At 42.5% G+C, this 25,738-nt stretch overlaps 2 protein-coding genes across 6 annotated transcripts in view; both read left to right on the plus strand.

The window, feature by feature from the left end:
- The first annotated feature begins 906 nt into the window (after positions 1-906).
- On the plus strand, positions 907-16,447 carry lrig2 (leucine-rich repeats and immunoglobulin-like domains 2). Of its 2 annotated transcripts, XM_086041250.1 has the most exons (19): positions 911-955; positions 1,097-1,540; positions 2,422-2,496; positions 2,706-2,840; positions 2,939-3,082; positions 4,657-4,800; positions 4,917-5,060; positions 5,230-5,373; positions 7,267-7,347; positions 7,491-7,562; positions 7,686-7,754; positions 7,838-8,001; positions 8,165-8,476; positions 8,655-8,936; positions 9,811-10,251; positions 10,339-10,491; positions 10,836-10,976; positions 11,413-11,658; positions 14,095-16,447. In XM_086041250.1, the coding sequence occupies exons 2-19, from the start codon at positions 1,353-1,355 to the stop codon at positions 14,247-14,249; spliced, it is 3,090 nt and encodes a 1,029-aa protein (XP_085897376.1). In that variant the 5' UTR covers positions 911-955; positions 1,097-1,352; the 3' UTR covers positions 14,250-16,447. The 2 variants fall into 2 exon arrangements, with proteins under 2 accessions (XP_085897375.1, XP_085897376.1); XM_086041249.1 differs by having other exon boundaries at positions 907-1,540.
- A 2,243-nt stretch (positions 16,448-18,690) lies between these two features.
- The window catches only part of magi3b (membrane associated guanylate kinase, WW and PDZ domain containing 3b), a 168,656-nt gene continuing 161,608 nt past the window's right edge, over positions 18,691-25,738 (plus strand). For all 4 annotated transcript variants that reach the window (XM_086040002.1, XM_086040003.1, XM_086040004.1 and 1 more), the window contains exon 1: positions 18,691-19,468. In XM_086040002.1, the coding sequence (XP_085896128.1) occupies positions 19,162-19,468 (307 nt within the window). In that variant the 5' untranslated portion in view covers positions 18,691-19,161. The remainder of the gene's footprint in view (positions 19,469-25,738) is intronic.

A 25,738-nucleotide genomic window follows, 5' to 3' on the forward strand; every position in this document is an offset into this window, starting at 1 on the left:
TCTTGGTTACAGAAGGGGTTGCAAGAATGTGAATGATGTGTGTATCCACATATCGCCACCCTTCAGTGAGGCGTTGTGTCACTCTGGCCAGTGGCCACCTGACTAAAAAATGTCTGGCTATACACTCCTACTCATACTGCGTGCCCTCAAGACAGTCTCAGTTTGTATTGTTTTCTTCATTCTGGGCAGGGAAATAAATTGGATGCATTAACAACTTTAGTGTTCTCCGTGTGAGGTTTTGGATTTATTATACACACACATACATACATACATATACGTATATATATATACATACATATATATACACACACAGTCTGTGTAAGTGAAGAAGCGATCGCCACAGTATTTTTGATTTTGTGGAGGTGATCAAGATGCGATCACGTTTTATGTCAATAAATCCAAGCTATTGTGCAGAACACTTTTATACTTTCACAGGTTGAAGTGGACAAGAGTAGTGTGCATGTAATGTGTAAATAATGTGCTTTTGCATTTTGGTGACGATTGGTCGCCGATTTAGACAACAGAACTGACAAAGCGAGCAATATTACCACGCTTGGCTCCCTTCCGTGACGTGGACAGCTGAGGTCGAAAACATAACATAAGCCACGCCCCAAAAAGGGTCGGGGTAATATTCGTAAACCTAATAACAAAAAAAACCCTTAAATCACTACAGAGGCTTTTGAGGTGGGCATTTTAGTACTGATGTCATTTTTACATGCAAACCTATTGGCAATGTTAAGATCATCCTAGTGTCCGTTTAATGTTTTCAATATGTATTCGACTACAAAACACCGTTTTGTTGTGAGAGCCAATCACGTTCACGCACTAGCTTGACAGGTTTGCACCATGGCCAATAGAATCGTCCACATCTTGCTTAATAAGGGGCGGGGCTGAGAATATCCCATGTCATCAACAACCGGGCTCTTTTGTTGTTCTATCAAGACACGCAGAGATGGTGAGGTGATTTCAAATCCTTTTAAACAACCCGGCGGAACACTTTAGGACTTCTAAATCTGTTCGTCCTAAACGAACGCAATCATAGTGTGGAAGTAAACGCGGCGCTGGAGAAAGTGGCATATGTGGATCGTCTGTCCAGGTTGGAGCGGAAGGAATTCCAGGCACGGGGAAGAAGAACGGGGAATCTCTGCCAAGATGCTGCGCTCAAATTGGGCCTTAACTCCGCTTAGTATTACCGTTCGGAGCCAGGATCGCGTCACTACTTCAAATTCTGTTTCTGCTTGACCGACTTCAGGTTGCGGGAACAGCTCGACGACCGAATAGTGAAAGTGTGAAAATCCGAGGCGAGTTAGCCACATAGCTACACAGCTACTCCTGGGGAGAAGACATTTAAAATGGCGGAAGGCTGGCCCCTTCCCTTTGCCTTCGTCTTCGCGCTTCTCGCTGCGAGTGCCTGGGGTCTCGAGACGTGTCCGTTTCCTTGCTCGTGCTCCAGGGGACCGGACGAACTCCGAGTTTTGGACTGCAACAGGAGACGGCTCTCGACGGGTTTCTTGGAGCCACTGGAGGGGATAAGCCAAGTGTAAGTGGGTAGCCAAGTTAGCATTGATGTTCTGAACTTGATCAAGGGTAATGTCACAACACTAGACCAGTGAACACGGACGCCCTTTTTTAGGATCTGTTTGTTATGTAAACTATCGTTTAATTATGTGTGATTTTTGTTTTGATAAAAAGTGCACGAAGCTCAAGAACATTGCTAGTATCCAACTTTGTAAAAGTGTTACCTTGGGGTACACAAAAACACAAAAGTTTAACAGCATGTTAAATATTGTGGTTGTAGTTGAGAGGTGGTGGTTACCTTTTGATTGGCATCTAAATAAAGATGGTAATTAGGAATTCAAGCAGATGGATGGATAGCGAGATGCCTTATTCCTTCCTTGTGGGATGATACGTTGTCACACCTGCAATATGCACACATAACTCTTCCTTTGCAAGTATACAGTAGAACATGGGTGGGCAACTCCAGTCCTTCAGAGCCACTATCCTCCATATTTTAGGTGTTTCCCTCCTCCATCACACCTGATTTAAATGACCACCAGCCTGATAATGATCCTGAGCACTTGAATCAGGTGTGTTGTCGGAGGAAAACGTCTAAAACATGCAGGATATTGGCGAGGACCTGAGTTACCCACCCCTGCTATAGAACAAAATAATAATGTCCAAACAAAAACAACAGCAATAGTTTATTTGTACAATAGTTCTTACGCACATTCAAACTTGAGGACTGTAATTAGACATTCAAAAAAAAATGAAACAAGCATTTTTATTGTCATAAAATAAATACACCTTGTATTGGATTTTACAGGTGTGCAGTGAGTGTTTTTATAGAAGACTATGTAGCCATAAAAAAAAATGTTTTAACAATAACATTGATATAATGTGTGTTTTTAAATTTCATTTCAGGTTAATGAATCACAATGAACTGACAGCCCTCCCCTACCTTGGAGGAGCGTCTGCCAACATCACATCACTGTCACTGTAAGTGTTAACTTATGGTACAATTTTTACAGTAAACTTAAACCCTTTGATGTTAATATCAGTTGCAATACATACTAAATTACTAATATGTTGATGCTGAAATGCACCTGTAGTTAATTATTTGATTATTTATTTTCCTAATGCTTCCATGAATAAATCGGTTAATTTTCCATCTTGATTCACACATGTGTATGTCATGCCTGATTTAGAATACACAACCGCATCTCTGAGCTCTTGATGCATCAGCTGCTGCCGTACGAGTCCATGGAGACGCTGGACCTGACGTCCAACTCCCTTTCCGAGCTCACTGTGGGAATATTTCCATCCATGCAGTTAAAATATCTGTAAGTCTCCAAGATTCCTCATGCTAAAGTTCAGATGGATTTATTGGTTAGAAAAGCAGAAGATTTCACAAGTTTTGTTTTGTCTTTTAATCTTGGAGGAATTTGAGTAATAACAAGATCAGCGTGCTGGAGCCGGGCTGCTTCGACAACATCTCCAGCTCTTTGCTGGTGTTGAAACTCAACAGGAACAGATTGACTGTGCTGCCATCTAAAGTCTTCAAACTTTCCAGTCTACAGTTTCTGTACGTATCATTGCATGTAAAAACATGAAAGAATTGCTAGGGAAAAAAAACCCCACAAACCAGGTTTCCCCTTAAAATGGCAGAAGGGGTACCAGGTGTTTATGCCAGGCATTACTTGCTTGAAAGTGACGAAGCAACAAGCAATTAATTGAGACACTGGTGCCGCCATTACTAGAATTGTTCCTTGATGTTCCAACATCAAGGCTGACCATGTAGTTTTAGTTTCCAGTTGATGACCAGTAATAGCTTACTGTATTTTTTGGTCCATAAGGCACACGTAACATCCTTTAATTTTTTTTGAAAAATCGACAGTGCTCCTTATGTATGGATGGATGTTGGCGTTTCATCGTTCATTGTCTTTTAATTCAAATTCCTTTCAATTATGTTTGCATTCTCTTTCTCATCTGCGTCTAATCGCTAGCGAGCGTCCATGTTTTTGTCGTACCAAAACTAGGGGCGCGTTTGAAAATATTCTCTATGCATGCACTGGTCTGCTCCAACCATCCAGAAACGAAGAGCGTTGCTCAAATTTGCCATTCGGATATTCAGTGTGCACCGAAAAAGAGTGACTGTGCGCACACTAGACTCTCTGAGTGGGGATACAGTGCGCCAATGCTGGCTGCGTTTGGAGATTAATGGCAGCGGAACGCACCCCGCCTCCCCAAACACACCCGTTTTCAGAGTAGTGAAGGGGCGATTGAGTGAATTTCCGAACGCTTCCTTGCTGTGTCTAAGAATCATAGGAAATGTAGTAATAACTAGCCTAATGCTGCGGTCAGACTGAACGCAAGCCGAGCCTTTCTGGTGGCGCGTTTCCAATTTTATAATGTGGGACAATGATGTAAACTTGACAGCCATAGGCAGAGCAGAAAAGGTTGGATAATGGCAAGTGCATTGACCTGTTTACAGCTGTTAAAATGTTAACCAAGATAGCATTAGCCAAAATAATAACACAACCACCGGTCACCAGATTGACTAGCGATGTTCAGACTTTTTTTTTATTTTGATTTTTTCCATCTGTCGCAGGATCTCCTATTCTTTTCCGTTCGAAGCAACTCCTGTGTAGTTGCACTGTGAACAATAGCAAGCGAGAAACACGGCGCTACCTGATATTTCGTGTCCGGTCTGAACCTAGCATCATAGTGTTAAATGTATTGAAGAAACATACGGTACTTTGAGAATAAACCATTTAACATTACATGCTTCACAAAGATGATGTGTGTTATAACTTGGTACACCTTGTGTATTACAATGTTTTAATATAGACCTATTCATTCTTATTGCTCCTAATAATATGGTGCGCCAAATGGTCTGTAAGACACGTTCATTTTACACAACAATTTAGTTACGCTTTTAAAATTGAAAAAAAAAATTATATATATTTTTTATATATATAATTCTTCTTCATTCATTGCCAAGATATTGGATATGGACTCAAAATCGTCAGATACTCTCCAGATGTAGTGACTCGGATTTGGGTGCAAAAAATGTGACTGGGACATCCCTATATAAATTATGTCTAAGTTTCTACTCTTTAGCTGACAATTCCCTCTGTCTCTGTCACTCCTCTCCAGTGAAATGAAGCGTAACAAGATCAAGATCGTGGACAGCCTGACGTTCAAAGGGATGGATGCGTTGCGGTCACTAAAGTTGCAACGAAATGGCATCACCAAACTCATGGACGGGGCCTTTTTTGGACTCGTTAGCATGGAAGAACTGTGAGTGACTTGTGTAGTAATCCACCTGTAAGAAACTACCATCAACTGCTTCCTACATGTCTTCACTTCTTTGCCATAGAGATCAGGGATCATTAAACAACGGGCTTATGTTTCAGAGAGCTTGAGCACAATAACCTAACGGAGGTGAACAAAGGTTGGTTGTACGGCCTGCGCATGCTGCGTATCCTGCGAGTGAGCCAGAACGCCGTGGGCATCATCCGACCAGACGCCTGGGAGTTTTGCCAAAAGCTAGAGGAACTGTGAGTCCGTTTTCTTTGCATCTGGAAATAACTTACTATTATTATTATTATTTTTTTATACTTCATATTCTCTCTGTCCGGAGCACATTTAACAGCACACGAGTGCAGTCTAATACAGTATTTCCATGATCTAATCTTTAAACATGTATGTACTTTTTGTTTGGTTCAGGGACCTTTCCTTCAATCACCTAACCAGACTGGAGGACACTGCTTTTGTGGGATTAGGGCTCCTGGAGAGCCTGAACCTTGGCGAGAACTCCATCAGTCACGTGGGAGAGCGGGTGTTCGGTAGTCTGGCTAATCTGCGCACACTGTAAGTATTACCTCATGAAATAAGAATGACCTTTTGGGTCAATAATTGAAACGTTCAGGATTCATCCACGTTGGACTTTACACAGCAATCACTGATGGATTTGTTAGAACGAATCATTCGCCTTCCTTTTTCATAAAAAAAAAAAAAAAAGTCATTTCATTTCCAGAAATAATAATATTGCGACTCATTTTTGGTCTTTGTGCATTCTGAAGGAACATGGCAGGTTTGTTTGCTTCACTCTTGGTGTGTAGCTTGTATAGATTCCACTTTAGTGAAGGATAACCGTAGAAATGTTCACAATTTCAGGTCTGCATCCACTAATATATTTTGTTGCTCTCACGTCCTCATTCTCACCTGATTTGGCTGGAATTACACTGCAGCTGTACGTCCACTTCTTACTTGATACCTATATCTGATTTTTTTTTGTTTTGTTTTTGACTACTTCCATGTACTAGACAAATGATACAGTATCCCATATACTGTACGTACTTGCGTACCACGTAAGTAACTACCCAAGCATCAGCACTAGGCATTGACAGCAAACAAGTAAACATTAATACAGAAATGATGCAATCATTTGAACTCAATATCTCCTTTCATTGGCCTGGGCTGCATTTAGCACTATTATTCAAATTAAGGTGACCCACACATAACTCAGCTTGCCTCTGTCTGCTGTTTATTTTCATACATTTCTGAAGAGGTTGGATTCCGATCTTAAGAATCCCCTCCCACCCCCATTTGTGTAACTTCAGAGCAAGATATTCTAAAGTATTGAGCCATGCAATGTAAATCCAGCCAAAGTTCAAGAGCATCCAATATGTCATTTTATAGAATTCTTTCCCCCTTTTTTTTTTTTTTTTTTTTTTTCTTGTCATTTGCACTGTGTACCCATCAGGTCTTCCATCCTTTCGTTGGGAGTAAAGATTCTGCCGTATGGTTCCTAGAGGACCTTTTGGCAATGAGTTTTTGCTCTTCAATTTTCGATCAAGATTGTGATCGTCAGCAATACTGTGAGCTCTCGTGGGTGCCCCACCTGATACCGCACACCACGCTGCGAAGTAATGTAACTGCTGCCCATGCAGAATACTGTTTAGGATTTGGTTCCGATTTTCGCTCAAGTTTGTCGCAATTTATAAAGCCCGGCCCTTGTTTTGGCTGCAGGCTGCGCCGTCACAAACTAATTACGTAAAATGCAGCCTTTTTGTCGTACATCTATCTGCGAGGGAATGTTGTGAACTCATTATTTGCGGCTCGGGAAGGAGGTCAGCTGCAGCAGCTTGACACACCAGCGTGGGTGCTTTCATGTGAGAGTGGAATCGCGAGAGTGCAGGCGTTCTTTCAGAGGTGGCCAAGCGTGAGGAGGGACGGACAAAAGGATCTCGGTCCCGCAAGGCATCTGACATGTCCGTGGGACCGTGAACCGACTTTTTTTTTTGCCAAATGGGGGGCCAGTTCATTCTCCACTCATCGGAACAGAGGTCCACTGTGGAAGTGTGGCCTTTGTGATTGGGGCGGTTATAGGATGAGAAGACAAATTTTCAATGTACAGTTTCACTGTTTGGACTTTCTTTGTATTTTGAGTGGATGGTAGGAATTTTTTTTTTTTTTTTTTTTTTTTTACTTTATATTTCTTTATTCCATCCAAGTCTCCCTTGTGATATATATTGTGTAACACAGCCCGTTATCTAGCAAGCAATTAAAATGTTTGCGCACATTCCACTCCTGGCATAGCACCTTGCTAACACCACAAGCACTGACCACTAAAGGTGTCCTATAAGTTGCCTTTTTTAAATGAGCTTCCACTCGAAGTTCAGTACGCTTCACCCGATGTTACCATATGTGCATACTTTGTGTGTGTGTTTTTTGTGATTTGTGAGTCTTCTGTTTTGGCAGTGACATCCACAATAATGAAATTTCTTGGGCCATCGAAGACTCCATCTGCGTGTTTGATGGAATGAAAAAGCTGAACACATTGTGAGAACACCGAAATGCTTGCTTTTCTGTTTGTGTTGATGTAGCCGTCTACGTTTTGCATTACGCAGCCTCAACAAAAGCTGCTGGCGACAGAAGGTGTTTGCCGAGCAACTAATTCAACCATCAAACATTCTCTTTTCTAGAATATTACAGCAGAACAAAATCAAATCAATCACCAAGAAAGCCTTCGAGGGTCTGGATGAGTTGGAGCATCTGTGAGTGAAATATTGAACACCTGCTTCTTTTGTCTCATAAGCGCATTGTAGTTGGTTTTGACAAACAAACCCCCGAAAAATAGACTTGCTTGTAATTCACATTTTTGTCTTTTAATTTGCCAGGGACCTTGGTAGGAATGACATCATGTCAATACATCCTGAGGCATTGCTGCATACAAAGCTCAAAGTGTTGTGAGTAAAAATGAAAAAGCACCTTTTTCTTGGCTAGCGAATGCGTTTTTCCTCACTGTCATGTTTTTGCTGTTTCCTTCCAGCATCCTCAACACAAGCAGCCTTCTATGCGACTGTCACATGCAGTGGCTCGGACCCTGGCTCACCAGCAGCCACTTCCTGCATTCTGTCTCTGCCGTTTGCGCCCATCCTGCTAGCCTGCTCGGTCATGATGTCCTTTCAGTCAACCCCGAAGACTTTGTTTGTGGTCAGTGATTTTGTGCCGAGTTGACTTTTGCAATCAAATTATTTGAGTCGTTTGATTAATCGTGGCCTTCCTCATAGATTTGCAGAAAATCATTGGGAAGTGCATTCGCACCACAGAATCCAAATGTAACTGATGAATTGATGTGATTCTTTGAACCCATTAGACGACTTCCCCAAGCCTCGGATCACCGCTCATCCCGAGACGTTGGTGGCGCTGCGCGGCAACAACGTGACCCTGAGCTGTGTGGCGTTAAGCAGCAGCGACTCGACAATGAGCACGGCCTGGCGGAAGGACGGCGAAGTGCTTTACGATGCCGAGGTACAAAACTACGCCCGCTACCAGGAGGGCGAGCTGATCTACACCACCGTGCTGCACCTCCTCAATGTCAACTTCACCGATGAGGGAAGCTACCAGTGTGTGGTGTCCAACCACTTTGGCGCAAACTACTCCAACAGGGCCAAGCTCACCGTTAACGGTGAGCATGTTTGCCATAACCGATTTTTGACACATTTGCTTTCATCATGGCGAATATCTTGGACTTTGTTGTAATCACATTTTTTTGAGTTTTTCGATTGTAATCATTCCAGCCCCTAGATTTGGCACGAGGAATGCTATCATGACTTGACTCTAATGTGTCTCTGTGCTCTCCATAGAACTGCCGGCCTTCCTCAAAACCCCCATGGATCTGACCATCCGCACTGGGACCATGGCCAGGCTGGAGTGCGCCGCTGAGGGCCACCCTTCGCCGCAGATCGCTTGGAAGAAGGACGGCGGCACCGACTTCCCCGCCGCCCGCGAGCGCAGGATGCACGTGATGCCGTACGACGACATCTTCTTCATCGCCAACGTGAAGACGGAGGACATGGGGGTTTACAGCTGCACGGCGCAGAACACGGCGGGCAGCTTGTCTGCCAACGCCACGCTCACTGTCCTTGGTGAGTTGTGGATTCATTCTTGAATCGTGCGTTTTGCATCGTGTTACTTAGATGGCTGTTTATACAACATGTATATAAACGTAATATATTTTGACAGACATCATTTTTAGCACTCTAAATTAGTACATTTTAATGACGTAGGTATGTTGTCTTTTGTTAGGTGTTGAGTGCTGAGATGTTCGATTTGTCTCGATTCAGTTCAATTAATCGCTTTGAATTGAGTTTCGATTAATCGTTACATCCTACTTAATAGACATGCCTCACATTCGTTATACCAGTGCTTCTCAACCTTTATTTAGCCAAGGCACATTTTATACCTTTGAAAAATCGGCATACCACCAGTGTGGTCATGCCAAAGTGATTTAAAAAAAGAAAAAATATTGCTTTGGCGCCATTTAGAAGGCATATTGGTGCCAAGAAACAATGTTGAAATGAGTTGGCGAGCTTCAGTTCAACAAAAGTAGTGCTTGCTCGCCGTCTTGTGGCTTTGAGGCAATTGCTAACCTTTCTTGGGAAGGAGATTATTTGCAAATTGTCTGTATTTGGACAAGAACGCTGGATAAACTGAAGTAACCAATTTACTAAGTCGGAAAATTGGGCCTGTTTAGTTGAACTTAGATCTCTTATTGTGTTGTATGATTGGCAACAGTTTTACAGCTGACAATGCACTTGTACCTTTTGCCATCCACTGGAAGGATGTAGTTGTTGTACCTGTCACAATATGTCGCTGGCATAGATGGATGAATAAAATACACATTTTTGTAGTAAATACAGTAATAATTTTCGGATCAATAAAATGAAATTGGACACGGAGGTGCCGCCGCACAGGGGTTGGGAGTCCCAGTATTAAGCAATGACATCTCTCCTGTTGCAGAAACCCCTTCGTTTATGCGCCCCCTGGAGGACAGAACAGTGGCGAGAGGTGAAACCGCCGTGCTTCAGTGCATAGCCGGAGGCAGCCCCGCCCCACGCTTAAACTGGACCAAAGACGACGGCCCCCTGGTGCTCACGGAGCGCCACTTCTTCGCCGCCGCCAACCAGCTCCTGATCATAGTCGACGCAGGCCCCAGCGATGCCGGGAAGTACACCTGCATCATGTCCAACACGCTGGGAACCGAGCGCGGCCACATCTACCTGGGCGTCTCGCCATCACCCAACTGCGACACCGCTGGTGGCTACGACCAGGACGGCTGGACCACCGTGGGCATCGTGGTGATTGTGGTGGTGTGCTGTGTGGTTGGGACCTCACTGGTGTGGGTCATTGTCATCTATCACATGCGCAGGAAGAGTGAAGACTACAGCATCACCAACACAGGTCAGTAAATGGTAGTACGCCTCAAAAAATGATCACTGACCCCTCGTGACTCATTTCACGTTGACATATGACATTTTCCTTCCCCAGATGAGATGAATTTACCGCCGGACATCCCTAGCTACCTCTCTTCTCAGGGGACTTTGTCAGAACCTCCAGAAGGCTACAGCAACTCTGAGGCCGGCAGCCACCAGCAGCTCATGCCTCCTCTCTCCAATGGATATGTGCACAAAGGCACAGACAGTAAGCCAACCCCGTTGAACAACGCACAAAATGAAGATGGCAACCCCAAGTGGACAAACATAATATCTGCACCTCACATGCACATGTGTATAATAATGGAAAAGAAATCTTTATCTGATTACTTGAGGGCTTAATCTGTAAAATTCTCTATTAGAAATATTTGATAGCGTCATCCCTAGTAGATTCACACATTCCAACTAAATGACAAGGTGGATATGCAGTATACGGTAGTGATTCTAAAACAGTCGGTCCATATTGCTCGTAACTGGGAAAAGGCCATCAAACTGTGTGTTGTAAAATGTTCCCGCCGACGGTTTGAGACTCGGTGTCCCGCGTGTATCCAGGTGTGTGCTACGGAGACGCAGGCAGCGAGGTGGAAACGGATAGTAACGGACGGCTTCACTGCCGGGTTGGCTCTCTGTTCACGGGCCGCAGCAGCTTCCAGCCTGGGGAGGCTCGTGACGGACCAGCTGGAGCACCTTCAGGTCTGTTGGTCTTATGGGTGCCTTTTCCTTTCTTTTTGGAGTCATTTGCATTCCATCTAGAGCTTTTGGGAATATTACCAGTCCCTAAAATTGCAAAGAATGGGGTCAAATCTAATAATGGGATTTCCAGTGTAATCAGAAACTGTACCAAATAGAATTTTTCATAGTCGAGCCATCACAACTAAATAATGCAAGTTGGAACTTGAACCGTGAAAGCGGAGAATGCTTTCATACATCACGCCAAAAATCTCATGTGTAATACACAGAAGACAGTGACTAAAAGTACAGAGCTTTAAAGATGTCCGAATTTGTTTGGGCCTTGTCAACGAAAAAAAAAAAAAGTTCAATATGAGGAGGATAAAGCGTGACGCAGGATAACCTCCGCTAGCCTTATTTGCAGTTCCGCATGTAACTTTTGTGTGTCTTGCATCATAAGGTGCCGCAGGTCCGCTGGTCATCTGCTCCGACTGCTACGACAACGCCAACATCTACTCTCGCACACGGGACTACTGCCCCTACGCCTACCTGGGCGAAGACGACGCACTAGACAAAGATCTGCCGGGCTTCAAGGAGAGCTTGGGCGAACGCGCTCGGCAAGAGGACATCACCCTGGAGCGCCTCCTCGGCAAACAAGACTCGGAGAGGCCGGGCAGCCACACTTCGATGGAAGACTGTTCAAGTGGTAAGAGCTGCACACTAAACTCCAACTTTCTGTTCCTAGCGCGGCGATGTCATGCAAGTTGAAATGTGCTGTTGAATTATTATTACAGTAAATATTTGGATGAATAACACTTCTAAACCATACATAATGTATAAAAATCAAATGGAAAAATAGTATGTGTGGTCCTTGAGAATGTCGTCTTTCACCTGGTGTTACAAAGTTGGAATGGCTGTATGGGAATTTAAAAAAAAAAAAAAAAAATTTAGGCCAATTGTACTGCCTATATAGTCTGTAGTATTTTAAAAGTGAAAGAATAATCACCAAAAGTATATTCACAGCATTATTATTATTGTTTGTTTTCTTTTTTTTTTTTTAACAGTCACGTGGAATATCTGTATATATTCCATTTATTTATGGTGACTTCTATTATGCAATATTATCTCTAAAAACAATTTTAAAAAAAAGCCATATTACTGCCATAATTTTTACAAAAATCTATATATATATTTTCAATATATATTCTCATTTGTATTTTCATACAAAACCGTTGCTGGCACAATACAACAATTACTCAGTCACAAAGATAACTGCAAATTTTGAATTTACCAGCCTTTAGTAACACAGTTTTTAACAGATCAAAATAATCAGCAGTCTCTAAAGGCTTAATTATGCAAAAAGTCAAATAAATAACATGCCACCTAAAATGGTTCCGAATATAATCAAAGTAGAAAAAATAGTCACATGCAGGCTTCACTTGAATAAACTATTCAATGAGTTCCTAAATTGAAACGACTCAGGAACTTTATTGTCCTGTGCATAGAAAAACTATCTGGTTCATTTGTTAATGAGAAAAAAGTCACTGTTAATCTTTTAATCTCTTTGTGGCAATAATGCCATTTATACTGCGCTGTGTCCGCCTTGACTTCAATGCAGTGAGCCTCCTAAACTCACCATAGTCTCCCAATTGCTTGTTCTTCAAATGTCGGATTAAGTTGGTTGGGTTGAAACCTTTGGCCATGCTCCCCGCGCGACGTACCTTTTCATGGCATATACAGTATTACAAGACGCAAATTCCACACACACACACAGCAGACAATGCTATGTTCACACCAACTGCGGTGGTCGGAATATTCGATCAAAGCCTTTTATCGCCGATCAAAACATCCGAACACCCGCAGCTCATGCTCGGCAGCCTTGTGTTGTTGCGTCCCTCCCGTCTGCTCGCAGCGGAGGCGCGGCCGCATTAGGAAGCCTTTCTGGCGGCGCGTTTCAATTCGAGTCAATGCAGCTCGCGCGGGCGGGCGCGCGCGGTTGCGTGCGGGGCGGCGCGAGTGATGGTTTGGAGCAGTGGGATGTCGTCGCGTATTAAACAAATCAACTTTTTTGCCATTTTGTGCCATCCCTAATGTGTGTGTGGGGGGTGTACACACACAATATATAAATATATATATTTAGTCACTATATATATATACATATATATATAGTGACTAAATGACAAGATCATTTTTTCAGTATTAAATGACAAGATCATTTTTTCAGTATGCTTACGTTTTATAGTTTTTAATTTGATGGGCGTAGTGAATGTCTGCAGAACGGCAATGAAAGAGCACAGAAGAGGATAGCCGTTAGCCGATGGACTTGGTTGCGCTGGCTAGTGTTGACACTACTTGCCTATTGTACACTGGTGTGCCAGTGCCTCATTATTAAATCTGATGCCCTTTTTCAATTTTATTGTCTAGCTTTCCTAAATGCCTTTTGAATTGTTTTTAAGTATTTGTGTTTTGGATTACCATCTCCCCCCAAAATCCCAACGCTCGATTATCAGACTTTTTTGGCCATTAGGCAGTAGAGAAAACGTCGATATGGAGTGCTTACAATGGTCTAGAAAACAGTGTAATGTAACAGGTAACTTTGCTTTGTACACTTTCAAATTTATTTCAAGGAGATATATTGTGCATTTTCCCTCCCACATGCTTTCGTTAAACTATCCCAAGGGTCACGAATTACACTACACGTCACCCTGTTCATTGAGGACGTAGTCTAGTCTTCATAAAAAAAATGTGCCGCTGCTCACCCTGCTGTACATCTTTGGTTATTGTGACAACTAGTTGCTAGGGGGTCGCGACTAGATGAGCGACTACTATTAATAACTCTAAAGCATGGGGGGAAGAAAAAAGTGAGCAGAGCACCCATAAAGACATTAAAGGCCATCGATTTGTTTTATTTTCAAATGTACATTTACAAAATTTTGAGATTATCCATCTTGATGCGCACACACGTTTTGGGGAAACAGGCAGACACGATTTACTTGGTCGTTGGACAGGTACTGCAGAGACCAACTATTTGTGTACAAGCAGTTACAAAGTACATGTTCCCTTATTCAAACAAATACCCCATGTTTTGTGAACTTGCAATAATTGTTGACTCCTCTTTATGTCCTCTCTGGGCTGTTTGTAGACCTCCTCAGCAACTCAGTGTGGGGCGAAAGGCAAAACTCGAAGCCCCAAGCGAGCAGGACACTTCCTCTGCCGGGGGATGCGGCGGCAAGCACACCCAACCACAGACTACCCCCCAAAAGGACTAACCCTCAGGACCATCCAGCACCCACATAGATCAGCCCTCCACCCTACCCCCCCCCAGCTCCTTCCTGCACCCACTACCTCCTTTCACACTCTGCCAAAGATTTTCACTGGGAGTGTTTATGCATCGCTCGCCTCTCGCCGAACAAAAATGACCTCCGCTCGTCACCAAGGACGCCATGAATGTAAGATTTGGAGGGACATTTTTATGCGCACTGTGATGGGAGCACCCTGAGATATCACCGAGCAGCCAGAGGTCACCAACTGAAGACTGTGTAGAGACAGTGACGTCTCAATGCGCTGTGCGTTACCTTTACATATGAATATAACCTCGGCCTTGCGCGGTCATCCAACCTGCCCTTTCAAGCAGTTTACGGAGTGGGAGGACCTTTTTTTTTGTTTTATGTGACAATCGTGTTTTTACTTTTTTAACATTTTTATTTGACTTTTATTAGTGTCACCTCCATTGAGGCGACACGCGCACTGATCTGTTTTCCCTTCACTGCTCACAGGCACTTAATTTAACAGTGATCTTTCATTATCACTGAACCCACCATCCTCCTGCAGAGAAAAAGCATTGGCACTGTGAAGTGAACAAAAAAAACAAAACAACTGTAGAATGTATTATTTTATACATGTATGTACAGACTAGTATTCTGCGATATTACATATTATGCTGTCTCCCTTCTTAAAAAAAAAAAAAAAAAAAAAGTTTGCTACTTCTCATTGTACCCAGCAAGTTTCTGGTGGGAAATGCAGTGCAACCCGATAAAATCAATACAGGCAACTTTTTAAGTGACATTCCCGTTATATTTGTGTAAGGAGAAGAAAACAGGTAATGTTTTAATGATCATTCCTAATTGTTATTCAAGTGTAAAGTGAAGCTAACCACTAGTCACGTAAGAAAAATAAACTAGAACCACTCACCCGTAATGGAGAGGGAGCAAAGTGTTTACAGAGCCATACTTTCCTCGAATATAATCTAAAAATATGCTCATGGTCGTGAGTAAACCATCATCATCAAACGCTTTTCCTTGTCGCAACAAAATCCACATACAAGCCAAAGAAATTGCTAAATAGTCACAGATTCTGGTTGAAATAGTTGTGAATCCTCAAATTCTCCAATATAACTACAATATGCAATGTTTGAAGTATCATTTTGATATTTCTCAGCTGTTACAAGTCATTAGCCTAATAGCGCAGTTTCCGAATTCTTTGAACGATTTTGGGAAACTTTTTTTTTGGGCGAGCACACAGATATGTTTTTAATCTATATTGTTTCAGGAAGTAAAAAAAATACTTTGGTATTACAGGCTAAAGATGGCACTGAAAAACAAAACGTGCTTGCTAAAAATGTCTTGCTTTCTGAAAACATTCAAATTAGACAACTCTATGTTTAGGCTAACAAAGTGTAAAAAGTAAATCACTCTTATAAGACGCGGCAACTTTTGTCCCCGTTCAAAATATTCTTCAAACTCCGACTTGTACGATGTTTGAGTTCCTTTTGACTTTGAGGATGTTTCACTGTACTCTCACTTTATCTGTAATTATGTCTAATGCAGCATGCACAAACTGAAACGCTGACGTCACCTTTTTGCACTTGGATTTTTGTTCTTCTGCTGCCGACATTGCACACATTCCTCATGTTGTTTTCTGCAAAACGGTACTGTCCCTAAGATGGAGACCCTCTCAAGTCTCGCAGTGGTACGTTGAGGGTTGCCCGGCCCACCCTCGCTCGCCCCTTTCCATTTGTTCATATAAGCAGTCAAACCTCTGAAGCCTTATGTTCATTAACATTTTTTTTTTTTTTACTATTATGTTTACTTTTGAATTGTTACTTTTGGATCTACACATTCCAGATGTATGTCTGTCGTTTTTCTTATTCTACGTGGACCCATCTCTGTGTTCCCTTTGGATGCTTTCGCAAGTTAACCTGAAGGAGCCACACAACATGGCCACGTGACATGCATTACGTTACGTCATCTCACTGTCCTTTCATTTTGTTTCCCTCAATACCAAAGTTTACCAGTACAGTTAAAACAACTAAAATGCTCTGGCAATATTCTGTGCGTTTTTTTTAATTTTACTTTATTTTTTTAAGTATTCTTGAAGTTTGATTTCCGATTCTATTTTTGGACCATGTACACTGTGTAAAGCATGTTTAATTAAAAATGAAAATAATTTTTGTTACGTAGCTATTATAGACAATAAAAATTGTGTGCTACACAATACACCCTGCATCTGTTTTTTTTTAAATTTTATTTTCATGTTGACCTATTACTCTCCAAAAACCCACTTTAAAATGAGTCATTGTGACCTGCTGTATGTTTAGTCTGCATTTTTATTTTTACCATTTTAGAAGTTGGTTTCGGAGTTTTAAACTTCAAAATTGGTCGATGTATATACTTTAAAAAAAGAAAACAAGGCCATAAGATTAAAAACATATGTTCTAAACTATAGGTGCAATGATTTGATAAAACCATTGTTTAATCGATCATTTTCAGATGAATTGCTTAGAGATCTTGCGTAATTTAAAATGGTCCAAATCTTTGAAATTTCAGCCTCTTAACAGTACGTCTCTGATTTCTGTCGTCCTCCATGAAAGCAGACCACCCCGCCCCCCCAAATAAGATATTTGCAAACATCTGCTTTTACTTTGGAAAACAATTATTAACATTGCCTAATTTCTGACATGTTATGGACGAAACTACTAAGTGAATCATGATTTACATTTATGCATTGAAAATTTCCTCTTTAAATAAAGGGATGATTTAAAAAAAAAATCCTTTTCATTGATTAATCCACAAAACTAATCAACAGAATGATTGATTATTAACATAATCATTAGTTGCAGCCAGATTATAAATTTGACCCGCAACATAACGAGCAACACATTGAGTGCATCTAGACCCCGGGTTAGGTCATCACCTTTAATGAACTCAGGATGACATCACACCACTGACATATGACTGTGCTCTGAGTCACAGTGCTGACACCAAGCTGCTCCATTCAAGCGCATACATCACCATTTATCATACGACTGTAAAAATGAATGACATTTACTGACTGTGTTCTTTTACCTCACACCAAACAATTTTCCACATTACTACAAAATTTGAGGAACAACTTAACGCAAACGTCCTGTGTTTCCACTGTTTACTGTTATACAGCACTGGAGCTCATTAAACACATCAATTATGCATGAACGACGCTGCATTTAAAAAAAAAAGCTGCAGAGAGACGACTGATAATAATTCATGATTGATTTCGTCGTGCACTTGAATGCTGTTAAATGCAGACAACCAAAAATACGTGTGTAATGCAGCGTGGTGCCTACATAAATAAATCTGGTGGGAACTGGAGCAGTAAATTGCATGATGGCTTGGTCGTTAGGTGGCGCTGTAGAAGCAATGATATCCTCTCCGATGACACTCGCATCTCAAATATTTTCCCATAGAATTTAATTGAAAGGCCATTAGTCCGTTGCAGCCTCCCCCCCCCAAAAAAAACACAACAGAAAGTTTGTAATGTGTATTTTTGATGAGAAAAATAGCACACTTTAATATACTTATAAAAACAGTAAAATTACAAATACTTTTCATCACACTTAGCATTAATTGAATGGCCATTGCGCTGCTGCCAACCTTCACCACCTGGGGGCAGTATGAGAGAGACTGTATATGGACGGCTGTATAGAATAGATGTCTCAGCTCCTTGCAGATGATAAAGAATATATGACTGTGAGTACTTTTAAATTCAGCACCCCACAGCACCACTCCGTTGACAAATAGTTTTCGACACGTGATGGCAAGCGTACAAAAACACCCTCGCCCCCGGCCATTGAAGAATATTCCCAGTACATGCCTGGCTCTGACAGACTTGAATTGGAGTGCAATATTCAATTTCAAGTGCTCATGTGCACTGGAGCACCGCGTTTGTGCACCCCTGTTCGTATTCAATGTTTAAATGTGTTGCTGCACCATGTCTGTTCAAATATCAGTTGCTTAAACGGTTATATGGTTCCCATGATGTGTTCGCTTTAGCATTAAGCTAGCAGACTGAAGAAGAAACCTTCAGTCAGTCATCATAACTTAGAGTTTTTTTCCCGTCCGGAGGATTTTTTTTTTATTATGGTGCATTACTGTATAAAGGTTTGTTTGTTTCCAATTGTGATTGCAATTGTTATTGGATGTTGCTGTATTAATCATTTATTGTAATTCAATACATGTGAAAGAAAACATAGGGTCCACTACAGTGTGTGGTTCATGAGTGGGTTGGTGCCGCACAGGGTACAATTCAAGCTAAGACCGCCACTGTTTATGCGCCTTCAAAGTGAGTTTGGGAGTGTTAAATTTTAAGGGTGAAATTGAGGACACTTGGATCCACGCAGCATTTCCCCAGAAGATGGCGCCAGCGCTAGCAGCCACGCAAGCGCAAAAGGCGTCAGTGCGCACAGCAACTAAAGGGGGCGTACCGTTCCGGACGTAGCCTGTGCCGGAACGAGTCTTGGCAGTGCCAGGTGTGTTCAAACCTGCTTCGGAATCAGATGCCTACACTACCGTGGGCTGGACTTCCACGGCGCGCGCGCACACACACGGAGTGGAGCCGATGGGCCGTCTGTCTGCGCCCTTGCTGGTTGCGGTGCTCTGATCCAAACCCACTGCGTTGACGTCCTATTTTTGCCTCTTTTCCCAATTTATTACGCGGAGGAGAGCGACGCCGTGATTGCTGCGCTTCGCCGCGTTTTACGCACTGGGAGAGCTCGTTGGAATTACCGCGCGGATGACACTCCCGCACACCTTGCACGGGTGGGAATCACTCAGGGAGATGAAACGAGCTGGAGAATCACTCGCTCGGGTTTATTAGGCCGCGACATTTTTAAAAAAGGGGGAAAAAATCCAGCCTTTTCTCGACTTGCAAGTCAAAACACCGAGGTAAAGCCAACATGTCCAGAACCCTGAAGAAGAAGAAACACTGGTCCGGTAAGCTGGTGGAGTGCGCGGTGTCGTGGGGCAACCTGGGCGACTTCGGCTCCGTGGTGGAGGTGCTGGGGGGCGCCGAGATGGGCCAGTTCCCGCACCTGGGTCAGATGAAGCTGGACGTGCTGGTGTGCCACGTCGGGAAGCTGCCCTACTACGGTGACGTGCTGCTGGAGGTGAACGGGACGCCCGTCAGTGGACTTACCAACCGGGACACGCTGGCCGTCATACGACACTTTCGGGAGCCGGTTCGCTTGAAGACGGTCAAACCCGGTGAGTCACCTCAACTTATCCTTCCAACCATATGACAGTTTTCTTTTTATTTGATTTTTTTTAAAACCAACTCACTCAAGACAGACACTGAACTACAGCAATACAGCAGTGGTGCCTTGACCATCTCAAGTCATCTTTCCCCACCCAAATAAATGGAAATGACATTAAACCCTTCCCGCCTCTGCGAAAAACACCAACAAAGAATATTCATACCGTTTTTTTAATGCGAAAAATCGCACTCACTCCACATTGTAGTATTAAAAACAAACACTAATTACATATTTAAATTGAATGTAAAAAAACAAACCTGTACATCATGATTTCATGCGTTAATTGTGTGGCTCCTTCTGATGTGTGTGCCTTGGCCACTAGGGGCAGTGCACATCCATCCATACAGCTAAATTTGATAATCAATATACAGTACCCGGGCCAATTATCGACGCATATATTTGGCACTTTGACACATAACTGCATTGGCTTTTTTTTTTTTAAATTCCAACAGCCTCTAAGAGATCAGTTTAAAATTTGGTAAGCTTAAAGTAACTGACAACTTTTTAAAGTTTTCATTTAACTTTATAAGACCAATTAAATCCAGCCTGTGTTTCGTAGTTTAGCTGTCACCACTATCTTCACTTGAATGCGGTGGCCCATTTTCTTGCTGCCCTCAGTCTCCTCATGCAGCAGCAGCCAGAAGTCAACTGAGGAGACCCTTTGTTGTTTGCTAGCATGTCTCGTGATGTATCCAGTGTGATTTTTTTTTTTTTTCTTTCTATTTTCCTTACCTGTTGCTGTGCGCACTCCAGTAGTATACTCCACAGTCTCCAATTGGTTGCACCTTCTTGTTTTGTTGTTGTCCACAGTCTCCTCTTGAGTAAAATGTGGTGTCTTAACTATGGCCGGTAAACCGTCATGATTCCTTCGGTGTGGTGTGGTTTTCAAAGTTTACAGTCACTATTGTCTCCATTTGATTGCAGTGACCTCTTTGTTTCTGCCCTCCGTATCTTCATGAGTAAAATTTAATCTCCTCACCTATAGGTCAAGAGCCAAAAATAAATACAGTAGACATTTGTTTTCCATTCCATTGTTGTTGTCTAGTAGTATCTTTGAGTCATTATGTGTCATGTTGGGCACTACGATATTATGCACTACAGTCTCTACTTGGCTGCTGTGGGCCATTTTCTTGCTAGCCTTAATGTCGTCTTGAATAAAATGTGGTTTCCTTACCATTCTCTTCCACTATATCTCGTGGTGTGTTTTGCGCGGTGCGGCTTTTGCAGTTTCACAGTCACCACAGTTTCCACTTGGCTGCTGCGATTGGTTTCATTGCTTCCCTCAGTCTCCTCAGCGGCATTGTTGTCTTACATTGTTGTTGTTCCTTAGTGTGTCAGGGATGTGATGCTTCCAGTGTTTAAAAAAATATATAGTATTTTGAAATGGACCTCTCTTTGTCAATTTTGAAAACAATCTACGTCTTCCCTTGAATAACATGTATCTTTTTGGGTAATGGGAGGACGTACCCAGCGATACTGATTGGTGTCTAATAAATTGCTTGTACGTTCTTAATTGTTGTATTCGTTTTTGTGATATAAGACAATGTCGTTGCCCGTAACCCCCCAGCTCTCCTCCAAGCTGTATTGCCCCATACCAGCTCTAATTGGAGCATTGGCTCCCATCACTTTCTCAGGGAGATCGAACGCTGATAATGGCAATAATGGCGTGGCAGCCTGGTTGGAGACATCAAGTCTAAGTGCACTCCCATGCATAGAAAAAAGGCCTAATTACATCCTCCATTATTCAGCCTGTGCACATGGATGCAGTGGAGTGGCTGCATCCTGTTGTCTCATCACGGCACATCCGGCCTGGGTATGATGCTGCCTGCCTCTGACATCCCATAATAAGGTGGGATGGCGCTCTGGCCAGCCCCTAATGGAGTCGGTCGAAGTGGGGCTTTAATGTGACCCCCAGGACAGTAAAGAGAGGCAGTCCAGCTTGCTGCTCACTTGCGGGAATTGTATCTGAAAACAGCAAATTATAGCATCCTGAATGCTCCGGAAGCAGCAAGCAGCTGAGTCCTACAAGAACCCAACCCGGGTCGGGATCCCTGGAGATCAGCTGCACATCCATGCCACGCACTCATACTCTAAATATGCGTTTGTGTCGTTTCGGAGTAATGGGCATGCACGTGATGTGATGCCGTGTGTATTTTGTGGCTTGTGCTCCCCAGAGTTGCCAGCAGCCATCTTTACTGGCCCACTAAACCAAGGATGATTAATAAAGTGCATGAAGGGGAGCAAGACTCAGGGCAACAAAGCCAGAGAATCCGTAATGACGCTCGCATGAGGCATTTTTGTTCTTTTGGGGACGATAATACATACAATGGCCATAATGTTAGGTACCCCTGCACTATGAAATCCAATATAAGAGCTGTGTCCAAAATTCTGAAAAAGAATGAACTATCAGTTTTGATTAACAACCACAATTCTTTGTAGAGGCATGTATTGATGCTCTAATTTTCCTAGCCCGGGTAACCTCATTCCAATGACTATTCACCTGCTAATTATTATGGCTGAATTCCACGTCAAACAGAGGAAAACACCTACTCCCAAGGTACCAAAGTCAAGAGGATGCAAACATATTTATGTGCTAACTTCCCTAGCTCGGGGAACCTCATTTGAATATCTCTGCAGCAATCTGTCGACGAGTATCATGGCTAATTACAACTAAAGAACATGTGCTTTCCTACAGTGAAATATTTATTCAGTGAAGAATTTAGATACGCATTCAATCAAAGCACCTAAGGTCAGAGCTAAACCTCCTCACATTTAAACACACATGAAAGCAATCAGTCCGACAGAAGTAAACACCCCACTCTCAGTGGTCCCAAGTCAAGAGGATGCAAATGTAGTGGCATGCTAACTGCACTGGCCCAGAGAACCTCATTACAATATCTTTCCACCAATCTGTGGATGATTATAATGTTGAATTTACCATGGCATAAAATACTATAGAATGTGTCTTCCCACAGTGCAACCATTAGAATGTATGATCTCATTTGCTCCCATGATTAAAGAATGGCGAGAAGACAGTCTGAGGCTCAGAGCTAACCTTCCTGAAATTCAAATGCAGATAACAGTCAGAGAGTCCAACAGAAGACAACATCACACTCTTTTCAAAAAATGTTTTATTTTTTATTTTCAAATTTTACGAGAACAAACTCAAAACAATCCAGGGAAGGTATGAAACATATTGTCCTAACTAAACAAAACAACCCCCACCCAAGAGAAAAAAGAAAAACAAAGTCTGCATTCAAAGACAATATAAGAAAACATCAACACCACACTCTCAATATATTTAAGTTAAGAGGATGCAAATGTATTTATGTGCTAACTTTTCCAGCCCAGGCAACCTAATTCCACTGAGTTTTCACCAGTCCGTGTGTGAGTCTAGCTATCTATCGAAATGTAATTCAACCAATAGCAACAAATCCATGTTAGCCGTCATGGTTAAATAACAGAAAAGACAACGTTTGTAAACCCGTGGCTCAGAGCTACACATCCTTACATTCAAATGTACATGAAAACAACCTTGCAACAGTCAGAAGAAAATACCACATTACCAATACATCCAAGCTAAGAGGATGCAAATGTATTGCCAATTTACCGTGCTAACTTTTATTCCAATGAGTTTTCACTAGTCTGTGAGTGAGTCCAACTATCTATCAAATTGTAAGTCAACTGAAAGCAAACAAATCCCTATTCGTGCCCATGGTTAAATAACAGATAAAATGCAGTTTTTGTTAAGCCTGCGGCTCAGAGCTAAACCTCCTCACATTCAAATGAATGTGAAAATAGCCTAGCAACAATCAGTCACTTGCTCCCAAGCCTGTGGAACCGCACTCCATTCACTTTCCATCATGTGTCCTTGTAGTTCTAAACAGTGTTTTACGATGACTGTTGTCAGTTAACTTCACACTGTGGTCCACAGGTTAAATGCGAGAACATGGGCATATGTATGTATGTTGTCATCCGGCGTGTCTTTCTCATGATGGACGGCGTCAGGCATGCCGATGGCGGCCGCGGCTCGGCCTTTGCGCGCCGGTGCGAGCATCCGCGCCGTGTATACATCCCCGCGTGCCGGCCTCATGTTTTATTCACACCTCCTGCATAATTGAGTCGGCGAGTGGATTTTCTCCACTCTGATGGAGTCGCCAGATCAGCTGTTGTGATGACTCGGCGGCGACAAGCCAGGGCAGACGGGCTCGCTGGGTGCACCAGATGTTCCTCGATGTTCTTCGCCGGGTTCCTCTGCGCTCTGAGTGTGGAAGTAGAGAGGAAACTACTCCGAACAGAAGCTGCATGTGACACTTCGCGTCGCCGCATGCTTAACTCTCTAGGGGCTCGGAGATGAAGACGTTCTCGCCGAGACTCGACGCGGTGGCTGGGCCCCGTCTCTCTCTGCTACCTTTTGATTGTGTCGGGAATGACGCCTCTATTAAAAGATCTACGCTGCCGGAGTCTATTTCGGCTGTTGCATCCAGCTGAGGCTCACGCAACATTCATGATGTGATAAACAAGGTGGCTGAGTGTTAGTTACTCAGCAAGGCCTTTTTGCTACCAGGGTTGCAAAAGTACGAGAATTTTCAAAGTAGCAAACTTTCCATGGAAATGTATGTATTAGAATTTTTGGTACTAAACCAGGAATTTACAAAATTGAAGCTCAGAAGAGGGAATTTAATAATTTGGGAAAATATATACGTGTATCAGCATTTTAGCTTAATCATAAATAAACAGACTTAAAGTAGACTAGAGCAGGCTAAAACATGCGTCAATATGGCGGCCATGTTGGCAGTGGCGATGTTCACATCAAGTGCAATGCATGGGCGTAGTCTATGTGGCGGCCATGTTAGCAGTGGCACTGTCCCATCAAAGCTAATGGCAAACATGGACATTAGCTTTGTATTGCCGTAAGCACACAGCTCAAAGGAGCGTGTGGTATCTACCTATTCATATCTATGGCTGATTGTTTACTCAGGCGCTAGTCATGTATGCAACTCTCGAACATGCTACTTATGGTACAGTACACAGTTGTTTTTTTTTGTCTAGCCCTTTTCTATGGCATACCAGAAGTGAAAAAAGGAAGCGCTAACATCGTGGCTCATGAACACGACCTGATGCACACCATTATACTCCTCCCAAGCACTAACAAGCTAAGTTTGGATAAACGTTAAAACTTTTCAAACAGTTTCAAGCTTTTCTTTTTAAATACTATAATGGGCATTTTCAGGCAGCGAAATAAAGTAAAAATCAATCATTTTGTACTGTATTGAGTGTTTTTAGTCCACGAAAAAATGTGCTTGAATGTAACGGACAATCGGCTTGAATGACGCTTTCCCCCAATTAGTCCGTTAAATCCAGGCTCCACTGCACTTTCCTTGCATTGGAAGGTCAAGATCAGTTTGTGGCAGTAATGTGCCATTAAGATGGTTTGCCAACTACCAATAGACCCCACAGAAGAAGAAGTACAAGGGAGGAGACAATACATTAGGTACAGCCATGTTTTGTGCTCGCATTTTCTGTTGGCAGCAAATGTTATTACTTTGTTTTTTATACAGTACAATATTGTTGAGTGCAATATTTCTTATGAAAAAATGTGAAAAAATTGATTTTTATTTGATTAATAGCATTTCCATTACTATAATAAAAAAAAGTAGAAGCCCTGCAATTCACCCAAAAAGGCTGCCTCAAACCAAAGAGGCTGACTTCCTTTTCGTTTCCGGGTATGGATTCTTGGGACTTTTTTGTGTGTCCTGTTATGATTAACACACAATTTCGTGTGGATTGGTGAAATTGGTTGTTGGAGGCAAATTTTTCTTCCTAGAGGGTGCTATTGAGTAACTTTGCTGAGTGAGATAGGTAAATGTTCACAAGTATACACCACTGCCCAGAATGAAAAGCATGCACCGTTGAATTCTGTTTCATACCGAAAAGAGAATAAATTGGTCTTCTACTTTAGGTTAACCATTCAGTGGTGCGTTGTGTGTTACTGCCACCTACAGGATGGGAGACATTCTGAACGTATCAATCAATCTTTATGATAATTAGCATTATACTTTGCAACCTAAAACCATCAGGCGCAAATGTTCCCTTCACAGTGACAAACAACAAAGCAGATGGTCCATTTTTTTTTGTTTTCTCTTTGTGAGTTTTAATCATCTCATATCGCAGCATTTTTATGTTTATTGAGCTAAAGCGTTGAGAGCTGCCGCAGTGA

This window comes from Filicampus tigris, chromosome 9 (assembly GCF_054856515.1).
Source record: "Filicampus tigris isolate MCC_2025a chromosome 9, RoL_Ftig_1.0, whole genome shotgun sequence".
NCBI classification, from domain to species: Eukaryota; Metazoa; Chordata; class Actinopteri; order Syngnathiformes; family Syngnathidae; genus Filicampus; species Filicampus tigris.